The 14,316-nt window shown below is 45.8% G+C and overlaps 1 protein-coding gene across 4 annotated transcripts in view; it reads left to right on the forward strand.

Moving 5' to 3' along the window:
• CTC1 (CST telomere replication complex component 1) overlaps positions 1 to 14,316 on the forward strand; it is an 82,005-nt gene that overhangs the window by 34,896 nt on the left and 32,793 nt on the right. For all 4 annotated transcript variants that reach the window (XM_068274025.1, XM_068274027.1, XM_068274026.1 and 1 more), the window contains 7 exons: positions 2,120 to 2,248; positions 3,208 to 3,434; positions 5,355 to 5,526; positions 6,603 to 6,755; positions 6,923 to 7,031; positions 9,086 to 9,170; positions 13,551 to 13,863. In XM_068274025.1, the coding sequence (XP_068130126.1) occupies positions 2,120 to 2,248; positions 3,208 to 3,434; positions 5,355 to 5,526; positions 6,603 to 6,755; positions 6,923 to 7,031; positions 9,086 to 9,170; positions 13,551 to 13,863 (1,188 nt within the window). The remainder of the gene's footprint in view (positions 1 to 2,119; positions 2,249 to 3,207; positions 3,435 to 5,354; positions 5,527 to 6,602; positions 6,756 to 6,922; positions 7,032 to 9,085; positions 9,171 to 13,550; positions 13,864 to 14,316) is intronic.

Genomic DNA, 14,316 nt, shown 5'->3' on the forward strand with positions numbered 1-14,316 from the left:
AATCTGACAGATCTGACAAGATTTGGGATTTGGACTAGTCCATCTCCTCATGGGGGATTCTCAGTATTTTCTGTACAAAAGCACTTACTGGAAAGGATCTATACAAAGATGTTGGGCAGCCTCTCTACTCATTAGCTCACTATTTTTGCAGTCGGACTGAGCAACTGCCATTCAGTAAGTGCTTTAGAAAATTAAAAAAAAAAAAAAACCCTGAGATACCCATAACTGTTTATAAATCTTTAATTATTGTGGCCTGTAGCGATCGGATACGATTGCTAGGGTGACAGTTTGGAGCAGTGATGCTCTACAGGGGCATTGCTCTGCTGTTGCCTAGCAATACATCTGTACAGCACTGGGGCCCCTGACCTGTCGCCCTAATGCATCTGATCACTACAGACTGGATAATGCTCTGCCACATGGCCCGCTAGTAATGAAATATGGCATATGTGGTTGTAACTGGGAAGGGCCATAGAATTTATTAGTATGTGTTTTACTTCTCATGTGAAAATTAGGATAGGGAGAAGAAAGAAAAGGAAAACATTTATTCCCCGTAAAATTACTATAAAATAAAACACCGTATTTTTCGGACTATATAAGATGCTCCTGCCCATAAGATGCATCTAGGTTAGGAGGACAAAAACCAGGGGAAATATATATACTAAACCTGAGTTATGCCCCCTTGTACCTCTTGTGGCCCCCTTGTGTGCCCCTCTATTCCCCTTTGTGTCCCCCTTGTGTGCCCCTCTATTCCCCTTTGTGTCCCCCTTGTGTCCTCCTCTATGTCCCTTTGTGTCCCCCTTGTGTCCTCCTCTATGTCCCTTTGTGTCCCCCTTGTGTCCTCCTCTATGTCCCTTTGTGTCCCCCTTGTGTCCTCCTTTGTGTCCTTCTCTATGCCCCTTTGTGTCCCCCTTGTGTCCTCCTCTATGTCCCTTTGTGTCCCCCTTGTGTCCTCCTCTATGTCCCTTTGTGTCCCCCTTGTGTCCTCCTCTATGTCCCTTTGTGTCCCCCTTTGTGTCCTCCTCTATGTCCCTTTGTGTCCCCCTTGTGTCCTCCTCTATGTCCCTTTGTGTCCCCCTTGTGTCCTCCTCTATGTCCCTTTGTGTCCCCCTTTGTGTCCTCCTCTATGTCCCTTTGTGTCCCCCTTGTGTCCTCCTTTGTGTCTCCTTTGTTTCCTCCTCTATGTCCCTTTGTGTGCCCCTCTATTCCCCTTTGTGTCCTCCTCTGTCCCCCTTGTGTCCTCCTCTATGCCACTTTGTGTCCTCCTTTATGCTCCTTTGTGTCCCTCTGCGTCCTCCGTTTGTCCCTGTGTCCTCCTCTGCATGGGCACAGTAAAGGGAGTCCCTGACATTACGGCGGGTTGGAGGTTCACATTGTCAGGCATTCACAAGTCAGGGACTCCCGGCATTTGGGCTATAAGACGCAGTGACTTTTTCCCCCCACTTTTGGGGGAGACAAAGTGAGTCTTATAGTCCCAAAAATACAGTAGTTTTTAGAAAACATTTAAAACCCAGAGAAAGTCTAGATTGTCCTGAAAAAAAACCAAACAAACAAAATAAGTATCACGTAGACAGTATACGTAAATAAAAAGTTATTGTTGTATCAAAAGCAACACCACTAAAGTGTCTGCAGCGATTGGATGCGGTCGCTGGGGTGCAAAGCTTGGAGACCCCAGTGCTGTAGAGATGCATTGCTAGGCAACAGCACAGTGATGCATCTATACAGTGTTGGGTCCCCAAGCTATCACATCTGATCACTATGGCGGCAGCGGTGTTTGGTGTCCACAAAGGTAGGGGTTGACACTTCACTACAGGAAAAAATAACAATTTATTTTCTAATATGACACAATTTTTTTTTCAGCTTTCCATGAATGATTGCAGCTAAGCAGCAATCATTGACTATTGTATAGGTGCATGAGTACGTGCGGGCATGTGCACAAGCAACGGGATACACGCATGAGCGCAGCGGTGGCTTTTAGTGCGGAAAGTGTGTCTCGCATCCTGAAATCTTCAGGGTGGCCAATTAGGATGTGAAACTTGCGTCAAAGAATCTTGATTAATAAGAATGCAGCCTATACAACAACTATATTGGACATAATACAGTTTGTTCCTTTTCCCCTCAGGGTGTGGTGACACGAGTCCGAGATGCTCAGGCTGGGTTGTATGAGCTGGATGGAATGGTGGTTCTCTGCACTGCATACACACAGCTACACAATGCCGGACGAGGACTCAGAGAGGGGAGCAAAGTGGAGGTAAGACTTATGGCAGAAGAGTTAAAGAGAAACCGTAACCAAGGATTGAACTGCATCCCAGTCAGTAGCTGATACCCCCCCTTTCCCACGAGAAATCTATTCCTTTTCTCAAACTGATCATCAGGGGGCGCTGTATGGCTGATATTGTGGTGAAACCTCTCCCACGGTGTGATGTCAGGACCATGGTGCTGACATCACACTGTGGGAGCCTTGTTGCGTTGTGGCAAATAACAGCTGTTTCCAACTGCCAAAAAAAAGCAAGCAGCTGCTACTTCCACTGACATCACCTGCCAGCAGTAAAAATGTCACCATGTGATAAATGTCAGAATGTAAATCAGGGAGAGGAAAGATTTTACAATGGGCAAACACTGACTAAATAATTATTGTAAAAATTAAGCACTACGTTATTTTCACTGGAGTTCCTCTTTAAGGCAACGCTGCTGTGAGAATAGAGGGTACCGGTAGCAGGAAGGTAGTGATTCTCCCTCTTAGTGTCTCCAATAAAAAAAAGATGCAATATGGTACTAGTAATAAATAAATAGTGCCCATCTCAGTTTTGTAAATGCTGTGGATGGACAAAAAGTGTCACTGCAAAAGATACAGCTGAAGCAAATGCTAACCTCATTAATGCTGTGGATGGAAAAATTCCGTTACTGCAAAGGATACAGCTGAAGGAAATGCTAGCTTCATAAATACTTTGGATGGATAAAAGGCAGAGGATCATAAGGACAACCAGACAATTTGAATTGCTTAACTGGTTAACGTCTGCCCATTGGCGGCGTAATGCGGGAGCATCTACACGTATGTGCATGTGCGTTCACACGAACGTGCGCCCCCACCACCTGTATTGTGTTCTATCCCGTATATAGCTCTTGCTGCTGTTGGAAGACCAGAGAACGATGACTGTCGCACAAGCTGCGCACCCTTTTTGTTCCTCTCCTATGTTTTTCACATTTCAGGTAATGGACGCCCACCTCCAGCAGTCTCCCAGCCCCCTCTTCCCCACCATCGTCCTCTCCTGCTGCCTTAGAAGCAGAGTCCGAGTCTCTGAGTTCTCCCGCCTCAACGCGCCGTGCTCAGCTCACTCCACGTCCGGAAACCTCTACCTGCATCTCCTCTTCCGCTACCGGCTGCGACTCCCGGAGTACCTGTGGGTCTGTGACGTCCTGGAGAAGCTGCACAGGAAGTAAGTGGCAAGACCCGGGGTGAGGAGGCCTCCACAGCAGTCCATTCAAAGATTTAGGCCTGGGACCCAATATGCTTAGTACACACAATGTCATTTTTCATCAGATTGACAGTCAAAACGATTATTTCTGAGCGGTACGATCTGATTCCACGATCGTTTTTCTGATTGATTTTCTGATCACTTCTATACAAAATTGATCGATCAGAAAGAGGATCGGGAATCAGATTGGACCCATCGGAAGCAATCGATTCAGCCGTCAATCTGATGGAAAATTGCACTGTGTGTACTAAGCATTAGAACGCTTTCAGCCACACTTTAGAATCGCCGTTCTTCGTTCCGCCAGGCGGTGGCGCTAGGAAGAGTTCCAATAGATTTCATGCTGAAATAACAGATCCCTCTCAGATCAGATGCAGTCTACCTGATCGATCCGGTGGCCATCGGTTAATGTATGACCTCCTTTAGCCTTTTTTATCCCCAGATTAAAGGTTTCAAAGCAGCCAGCAGTAATCTGGAAAACAGTACTGTACAACAAAACATTTGTAAAGTGCTTTTCTCCCATAGGACCCAAATAGCATAAGCTTGTCTCATATAGAGATGTTTTACAGGGGAAAAAGTTATGTGATCATAAATGCCAGGCTACATAGGTGGCTTTTCAATTTTGGTCTAATCGTGTCCAAGGTTGGAGCTGTTTTGATTAAAGGGAACCAGAGATGAACGATTCACACAAAATAAACATATCAGTTGATAGCTTCTAAAGAATAAATGCTCTACCTGATAATTTCGCCGCTTTGGTGTGCCTTTTGAATGTTTTTTTTATCCATTATTGCTCCAGGAAATATCCAATATGGCCGCCGGCTCATACCCCTTCTGCTTCCGGGTTATGAGTTGTTCTGGATGTGCTGTCTAGGCTATATGAGACTATAGACAAGCAGGGCTGCTGCAGCCTTTCATCTGTCTGCTTTTAACTATTATTCTGGTATGCTGTGTGGCTGCCTGTAGGAAGTGTCTCTCATAGAAATGAAACTGCATACAGTAGATAATGACTGGCTGCACAGTGCACACAGATACACTGTTTCAGAGCTTCTTTCTCGGCAGCAGCAGCCCCTCTCATGTCAACAGCTCTGAGTATGAAATCTGATCCAGGAGGGGGAAGGCTTGGGCTTGAAAAGACTCCACAGAAGAGTGACTCAGCTATAATGATTCCAGGTCAAACCTCGACTGAATAGTCGGTGGATTCTTATCACAGTTGATAACAGATAGATAGATTAGACTGAGAAGAATCAAACTAAAAGCAGGGTAGGTGTTTACTGTCATGTTCCCACTGATAAATGTAATAAAATACATGAGGGTGCTTCGTCTCTGTTTCTCTTTAACCACTTGCCGACCGCACACTCATACCGTGCGGCGGCAAAGTGGTAGCTGGAGGACCAGCGACGCAGATCTGCGTCGCCAGGTGCCTCCCTAATTAATCAGGAAACAGAGCGGGTCTCCGTGAATAGCCTGCGAGCCGCTGGTTGTGGGTAGTGTGACGCAGTTGCAATAAATCCTTCAGGTATCCAGGTCATGTAGGGATTTGTATGTTAGAATGCCAATTTTGAAGAGGATTCTCTATTTTATGGGTAGCCAGTACTGTGAGCAAAGGATTGGTGTTATATGGCAATGGCAGGGTTGGCTTGTTAACAGTCAGGCAGTATTCTGTGCTAACTGCAGGCCGTGTAGGTCTTTATTTGGAAGGCCTGCAGAGTGGGCATTGCAGTAGTCCAGCCGTGATGTGATGAAGGTGTGAACTAGGGTTGGAAGATCCTCTGAGGGAATGAGGTGCTTAATCCTTGCAATATTCCTCAGGTGAAAGAAGGAATGCTTTAACACAGAGGTTTGATTCCTGTGGCTGTAATAATCTCTCGGTCTTTTGTGTTGCAGGCTGCTTCCCCATTATGCCCGGCAGCGATGTCTGGCACGTGTGACCTCCTCTGCCCAGGGCATCGCACAGAAGCTGCTGCACTCTTCTCTCTCCTCCATGTCACTCGGCAGAGGGGACCGAGACCTGCAGGAAGAGATGGTGGCTGATCCACACGACTGTCCCCTCCGAAGGGTAAGAAGGGGGCAGCAGACCATGGCAGAAGTCAGTGGTGCTTCTTAGTCATTGCCTCAGTTCAGGCATGTGTTTATAGAGGTATGTCTTAGCATACCATCCTTTATCTATAATGTATTCAGATGTACCATGTATCACCCCGGACAGGCTAACTTTTTGAAACCCAAATATTGGGGTAGCGATCTCCATGGGTGACATGTGAGGGGGCCCAGGGCTGGTTCTAGACTTTTTGCTGCCTGAGGCAAACTTGTGAGGATGCCCCTCCCATAGGTAGTATAATTCCCCCCCAGTATAAGTAGCTGGTGGGGGTAGCAGCCAGGAAGGGGGGCAGCGGTCATGAGGGGGGTCGAGACCCCCCCATCCGCCTGCGTTCCCCCGTCCGCTCTCCCCCTCCAGCTATGAGCGCAGCGTGTGTCAGGCAGTGGGCGGGGAAGTACCGTAATTACTCACCTCTTCCTTCCACATTCCAGTGCTGTGTACCACCGCTCGTCACTTCCTGCAATGCCGCCCACTGTACCTTGCGCAGGAAGTGACGAGCGGTGGTACGCAGTGCTGGAACGCGGAAGGAAGAGGTGAGTAATTACTTCCCCACTGAACTGGCCACTAGAGCTCCAGGCTCACCGTCATGTGCCCGCACTGAGCCTGGAGCTCTAGTGGCCAGTTCAGAAGCTGCCAGTAACACTAGAGGATGCACACTCCACAGTGCACTCAGTCTGCTGGCACGCTTTGCATGGGAGGTTATGGTGGCACATGGGGGGGGGGGGGGGGGAGGAGGGCGGGAGTTCATCTTATGGGCCGGTTATAGCTTTTGGCCTAGTTTGTAGGTGGGAGGGTCGGTGTATGCAGCCCACCATCGCTATGTGGATTGTGCTACTATGGTGGTCATGTGGATAAAGGGGGTGGGGCACCAGATGACTGGGAGTGGGGTAAATGAAGCACTGACCTGGTCATCAGTGAAGTGGCAGCTCCTCCTGTGTGAGTCACTCTGCGTTGAATGTATTCTGACTAAGGTTTGAACATGCTGGCTGAAATTGGTAAACATAAAAAAAATGGTATCTGTTGTTTTTTGTTTCCAGTACTGTCCCCTCCCCCCAGTGTGGACCCTCCCTCCTCTCTCTGACCTCTCCTCTCTAGTCTGTGCCTCCCAGTACCTGCGGAGCCAAGAATCATCTCAGTGTCTTCACTGGTCCCATTACTCTGTGCGGTCCCAGGAGCTCTCCCCTCCTCATGTGAGTACATGTCCATTAAAGCGGTTCTCTGGCCTCAGCACAAGTCATTAGCTGCTTCTGTCAGAGAGACGTCCCCTCCCTGCAGATCTCTGGTGTAGCCAGGATGTGTCTCTCTCCTGTTTCCTGCATTGCCTCCTCCCACATTGTTCCCATTTCCTGCCTTTCAGGTACTTCTCGGGGTGCTGCACGCGTCTTCCTCGGGATCTCTCCAGCTGAAGGACGAGTCCTCATCCCTCGTCTGCCTCATTCTGCCCCGTCCTCCCATTGCTTGGATAGGTAATATCATAACCCAGTGCTTTAAATGAATTCCTTCTACTCCTAATTACTATAAAGTGATCTCAGCACCTCTTGGATTCAAATAGCTGAAAGGGCTGCCATGTTTGAGAAGTTACCCCCCCCCCCCCCCCCCTTCCTTTTCACTGCCATTATCCAGAGTTGGTGTGAAGTTAATAAAGTGTGACTTATCTGTTTAAAGTACAGTGTCCCCCCTCCTCCTCAATGCTGAATGGGTTTGTTTGATATCATCGACAGGATAAAAAGATTTTTGTAGTATGGTTCACCCCTGATATATCTAAATATAACAATTTGCAACAAAACAAAACAATGGGGTTTTCTTTGAACTACAGTTCTGATCATTTATTCTCTCTTTACATTCTCTCCAAATCGCAGATAAGGCATATAGGTACAACGACCGAACTTCCACTTCTCATACAAAGATTGCCTGAGACGTGTTTCGCGGCCAACAGCCGCTTCCTCAGAGGCACACCGTATACAAACATCCGTAGATATACGAACGGGAATACCGCGATCTGGAATATCAGAAGAAGACTGCACTAGGCGGCAATATAACGTCCATGAGTAACAGGAGACGTTATATTGCCGCCTAGTGCAGTTTTCTTCTGATATTCCAGATCGCGGTATTCCCGTTCGTATATATACGGATGTTTTATACGGTTTGCCTCTGAGGAAGCGGCTGTTGGCCACGAAACACGTGTCAGGCAATCTTTGTATGTGAAGTGGAAGTTCGGTCTTTGTACCTATATGCCTTATCTGCGATTTGGAGAGACTGTAAAGAGAGAATAAATTATCAAAACTGTGGTGCAAAGAATACCCCATTGTTTTGTTTTGTTTGATATCAGTTTATGGGCAATTAAGTCTTATTAGAAGATTCCTTATCTGCCTTCTATTTTCTGCTGCTTAGGGACTGAGGAAGTAGAAGAATACTGCCTGTAATAAAAAGATTAGGAAAAATTAGGGGTTTTTTTTTGGTAAAGCCACATTTTAGCATGCATTTTAATGTGCTATTGAACTGCCCTGTACTTGCCCTGCATCTTTACCCATGCAGCACAGATACGCTGTAGCTCTCCCTGCTTTTGTTGCTTTGCCTGCTGCCACTCAGGAGCAGATGTGTGCCATACTATCTGCTGAATGTCCGGACTTGTGGAGAAAGAAAGAACACGGGGACACCGGGAGCCCGATCTGGTGTAATAGTATGAGTATGGCACTAAGAGCATGTGGGGAGGTACCGTCCCCACTCTGCCTTGTGGGTGAGGTGTGGCAGTCCCGGCTCAAAAAAAAAAGGTTTCGCTTTAGATGAGCTCATAGAGTAAAGGGTCACTGGGATACAGCTGGAAGATGGCTGGAGAGGGTCAGCTTCTGAACAGGCCAGAAGGGGCTCAGGGCTGCTGCTGGACTGAATTACGGCATATTTGTCCTGATGAAGCAACTTATGCTGTGAAACGCGTTGTCCTTGAAGGTAGTCCTTCTTCCGACAGATTGGTATGTGCAAAGTTTCCTGTTTGCCGGAGTGGAATGTGCAGTGTTGACCCCCGAGTGCGGTATGTGAATAGTGGGGGGAGGGGGTGCAGGGCACTGGAGAAATGCTGACTTATACTTGAGTACATACAGTATATGTGTAGCCATATACAATACAGTTATCTGCTGAATGGCAATGCATCCTCAGTCTGAAAGAATCCTGCTTCTTGGGAGGAGACCTTGACGGAAACGCAACAGACAAACTAAACATGCGAACAGGCGGTTTGTTCTGCATATCAAGATCCACTGTCCTCCGCTTTAGAATGGGGTCCATAAATAGATCTAGTTTGAACCAAGCCTCAGTTTGAACTGTGTCCATTGTGTGGCCTAGTCTTTTCACTCCTTCAGCTCCCCATGCATCTTCTGCTTTAACTATGCTTTTGGTGACCTACAGTGGGTGATGGGAGCAAACTTAGGATTTAGACTCAGAGCTTGTCAGGGTGTCAGGTCCTGGACTGGTAGGCCACATCATTGTATGGATCCGTAGCTGATCTCTCCTGTTATCTATTCCTCAGGTTGCGTCCTAGAGGTGCGTCAGTACCAGCTGGTGGCAGAAACCCTCCAACGCAAAGACAAGGAGGAGGAGGAGCCACGTAACAGGTAACCACACCTCCCTCTGTGTGCTTGAAGGAGGTTTACTAAAGCAGTATGCATTCATCACTGGTGATTGCCTTATCTGAGATGGACAGTAGCAATTGCCCTAGACTTGCAATTATCTTAACTATGATCAGCTTAAAAGCATAGCTGTGTTTGGGTTCATCAGCACCGTTTTTTTTCTAAAAGCACATTCAAGGTGAAAATAAACTGATGAGATAAACCATTGTATCTATTTTCCTACTACTGAAAATGACTTTTTTTTTTTTTTTTTTATTTAGCGTATGTTGGCTAAAAAAAGGATGATAATGTTGTATTGTCTCATAAGAATGATGGTCTTTCAGTGTCACAGAAGCTTAAATATATGAACTATTGGCCTTTTTGTCTATCCCCTGCACTCAGTAGCTGTTCTCTGCCAGAAAAGTGTTTTATGGCTGTCATTCCTTATCAGTGTGGTACTCGTCCCACTAGGTCCCAACTGGAAAGAAACTGTTACTTGCATACCTGAACATTTAACTCTTTCAGGCAGACAACACAGAAAAGGAACACAGCCTAGTTATTTGTATGCTAGGCATTGTACATACACTTGTCCATCTCATCATGTCACATGTCACTTCGGGTATCCTTTAAGTGCAGAACTGGAGCTCCAGGACAAGAAAGGGGCGGGACTGCACTAGTCCTGTATAATCCTCCAGCGTGCAGAATTCTAGTCAGAGAACTTTGTGATTCACTCAAAAAAGTTTTTGGTAGAACAGCAAACACATTACTTTTATTATAAATACATTTTCAAAGCAGAACTCCTGACGCAAACTTTGTAGATGAATTGGGAAGGTGTGCAACTTAGTTTAATATCTGTTCATTCTTCCAACAATTGTTTGCCTTCCTAAATAAAAACAAATGACCATAACATTTTTTTTATCAAACTCAGAATTATTTGCATTTCATTACCATCTCCAGTTATAACTCTTCCCTGGATCTGAGGACTTAAACGACATCTGAACGTTGAGGTATATGGAGGCTGACATATTTATTTCCTTATAAACAATGCAGATTGCCTGGCTGTCCTGCTTTCTGCCTAATACTTCTAGCCATAGACCCTGAACAAGCATGCTGATCAGATGTTTCAGGCAATATGTCTGCTTCCATGAAAGCAGGAAGTAGACACACTGCAGATGTATTGTAGGATCTGTATCAGCTGTAACAAACAAACGTTTTTCTTTGAGGCTGGGTGCACACATGGCTGTGCGTGAAAGGGCGAATTTTATGTCATTTGCTTTTTTTTTTTGTGAGTTTTTGGTGCGTTTGCGTTTTTTTCCCGCATATGCGTTTAAGCGTTTTGCATGCTTTTTTTTATGCATTTTCGGTTCGCATATGCCAAACATATATGCGTTTTTTCCATGCGTTTTTAGATTGCATTTTATGCAAATCACCAGGAAGACAACAGGAAGCGGAAATACATCACCAATTGATTGAAAAAAAAAATGCATATAAAAACGCCTGCGTTTTTGAAAATCATGCAACAAAACCAGTGTTTTTCAAAACGCATGTTTCAAACACATACAAAACGCATGTACCTCTTCATATGCGTTTTTTTACTTGCATTAGCGGTAAAAATGCTGCATTTTCCGCAACGCTAGTGTTTCTGCTGTGTGTTCCTAGCCTCCAGGTTATTATGCTGTTTATTATTTGGAGCAGAGAGGAAGTTCTGAGTTCAGGTCCACTTTAAAAGGAAATAAAGATGGCAGCCCCCACATCAGTTCAGGTGTCCTTTAAAACGCACATTGAATTGGCTGTTATTGACGTACACACTTGTAAATCAGGGAGAGGAGGTGTTTCATGTCGTCGTGTGATTTCTGTTTTGTCACACGGGACAGGAAGCAGCGTTTATGTCGTAATATTTCCGATGATCCCTTGTTTAGCCGCATCTTCCTAGTGGTGGGATCGGGGTTGGGACATTTGAGACAACCGAAATAGCAATGTGGGTGTAATCAGCTAGTAGTATTGATAATGGGCTCATTGGAGATGTCTGTGCTATTACTGTCGGAGTCATGACGCAGCAGCATCTGTGTGGGAGTAAATGAGGCTTCTGTTTATTCACATTGTGTCATCGTTACATAACTGTACAATTATATCTTTGTATTTTCCCAGAATGGTTTACAAATAGCTCAGGGTTTTTTTGTTATGTAAATGAACTTCCTGGTTAATATTAATCAACAAAGCAAAAGGCCCCTTCCCTCCCGAACACCTTCTAGATAGTCTTATATAACCACTCCAGTCACCAGCCTCAGCCTCTCGCCCTTCTAACTCTCAGGCTAGGTTCACATAGGACATAGTGCGAAAATCCGGCATTTTCCGAGGTGCGTTTGCAATGGTGTAATACGTTTTTGGTGCGTTTTGCGTTTTTTTGCACAGATACGTTTTTCAAGCGTTTTGCATGCGTTTAATTACGTTTGCAGTTTGCTAATACAGAACGCATAAGCATTTTGTATGCGTTTTTAAATTTACATACATGCAAATCAATAGGAAGACAACAGGAAGCAGAAATACATCAGAGATCTTTAATTTGTAATTAAAAACGCAATGCATATGCATTACCATAGAGTTTCATTATGTGCGTTTGGCAGCCCATCTGCATATTATGCAACACTACCAGCGTCTGCAGAACGCTTACTGTAAATTGCAAGGTCCTTCTGTGTCCCATAGACTAACATTGCTGCATAAAACGCAGCGTTTCCCGCTGCGCAAGCATTTCTGCCATGTGTGCTCCCGGCCTTAGGCCTCCATTCACTAAGCATTACACATTCGGTAATGCAGAAAACAGCTGATTTCACTAAACCTATTACAACACTGAAAAGTAAAATTACCGACTAGTGAGGTGAATACCTCAAGAAACATCAAGAAATTGCAATTCACAAAGATTAAAGCATTCAGTAAATCCTGTAAAAGTGCTCAGAACTTACCTCCAGCTCGGCCTAGCCGATATCTCACTCTCTCCATGCGGTACCATTCAGGGCTTATTCACAGTGGGATGTTGCGGAGCTGCGTTATAAACTCTTACAACGCAGCTTACCGCACTGCAATGCTAATCCTATGGGACGTTCACAGGGTGATGTAAGAGTTGAGTTGTATCATGTAGCGTTATGGAAATACACTGCTTGCAGTGCATTACCTCTAAACGCACACGTTACCGGGTACAGGGAAGCATACTTTTCATTGCCTGTATGCTTTACTGCACCTACTGTATGTGACGGTAACGCAGTGTTAATGTGCGTCACCACCTCTTTTTTGCGTTGCAATGCTGCATTGTGACTTTTAACATTGCATCACAACGCAACATCCCACTGCGAATACAGATGTAGCAGGCAGCCAATAGGGAGAGCCACGCAGATTTGCTTCTCACCCCATTTGATCCGATACTCTGGAGGGGAGGAGTTAAGAATGACAGAGCAGGAGAAAGAGACATTTAAAAAAGGCTTTTCTGTATCACTTAATATTTAGGGTTACTTGTTAGTGAAATTACGAGTAGCACTTCCTGCCTGCAGGATAGGGGAGGGGTTAATTTACCCATGCCACCACCTTAGCCGATGCGCTCCACTCATGTTCCATGTCACTCCCATGCTTCGTCCTTCAACCCGGAGGAAAGAAGCATCGAAATGACATGGAGCGAATAGGCTATCGGCGGCCGCATGGGTAAGTCAACACCCCACCCCCCTCCTCCCGCGGGCAGGAAGAGCTACTCGTCATTTCACTTACAAGCAACCCTAGTAATATTAAAGGTGTCCAGACATCAGAAGGAATTATGGACAGATCAACCAAGATCTGATTGGAGAGAGATTGGCTTGCTGCCCATACACCACAGGCCGATTCCCAATCGATTTTAGCATGAATCTCTCCCTAATCGGCATTGTGACCTCTGCAACCACATAGGGCGTGTGCATGCAGGCGGAGCCCGAAGCCAGGGACAGGCAGGTAAAGTATGCTGTACTGGGGGGGAGGGGCATTTTACATTAGGGGGGGCAGTGACGGGGGTTCCATCGAGTTTGTCGCTCATCCCGATATTACACGCGGTCACGGCCGTATATCTTGCAGCATATTCGGCCTGAAATTCAATGCATTGTCGATCAGGCATGCTCTTGGCAGCACCAATTTTCATCTGATTATATTAATCGAATCAGATGGTCAGTCGGCCGCCAAGTCACCTGATGTATGGCCACTTTAACAAGCTGACACATCATTGCATTCCAGCGGTTCTGGAGGTGTGTTTAGCTTTCAGGGAGATGATTTGCGTATTCAGCAGTGATGCATTGTGGGACACCTCAGAGCTCCCTCCAACCTGAATTATTGCAAATACCTTCTGTTTTAAGAAGACAACCTTGTGTTTTGCAGGACGTACGCCATCTTCCTCGCACAAGACGTCACCGTTCTTCACTCCCCAAAGAACTGCTCCTTGTGTTCAGTTCCTGGACCCGCCAGAGGCGTCCAGCCCTCCCCTTGTAAGGTGGCACGCCTGGAGACCGCTTGGGCACAGCGCCACCTGCTGATTGAGAGCGTAGAAGGCAGGCTGGCAAAGCCAGGCCAGGGGAAGGGGCTGCAGTTTCAGGCTAAAGCCTCTTGGGTACATCTGCCAGACTCGTCCTGCGGAAAGCAAGATGGAGAGAGAGCTAGGCCTGTGAAGAATGGAGACCAGCCACCAACCAAGGTAAGGGACATAAAGACTTATTTGAAGGACCACTCCAGCGAAAAAAGTAAGCAGCTAAAATCGGACAGAACCATCAGGTTTTGGACTAGTTCATCTCCTCATGGGTGATTCTCAGAGTTTTCTTTGTTTTCAAAAACATTTCCTGAACAGCAGTTTCTGCCATGAGGCAGGCTGGTCGGTACCTTACTATTTTGGCAGTTAGACTTCGAAAACACTAAGAATCCCCCTTGAGGAAATTGAGTAGTCCAAAACCTGTTAGTTCTGTCAGATTTTAACTACTTTTTTTGCTGGAGTGCAGGGCTGTGGAGTCGAAGTCGGAGCAATTTTGGGTACCTGGAGTTGGGAAAAAATACTCCAACTCCTAATGAATTTAAACTGTAATTAAAATAGAAAATATGATAAAATGTTCTATTTCTCAGATAATAGTCATTAAAAATAATGTATATACACAGT

Source organism: Hyperolius riggenbachi, chromosome 3 (assembly GCF_040937935.1).
Source record: "Hyperolius riggenbachi isolate aHypRig1 chromosome 3, aHypRig1.pri, whole genome shotgun sequence".
NCBI lineage: Eukaryota > Metazoa > Chordata > Amphibia > Anura > Hyperoliidae > Hyperolius > Hyperolius riggenbachi.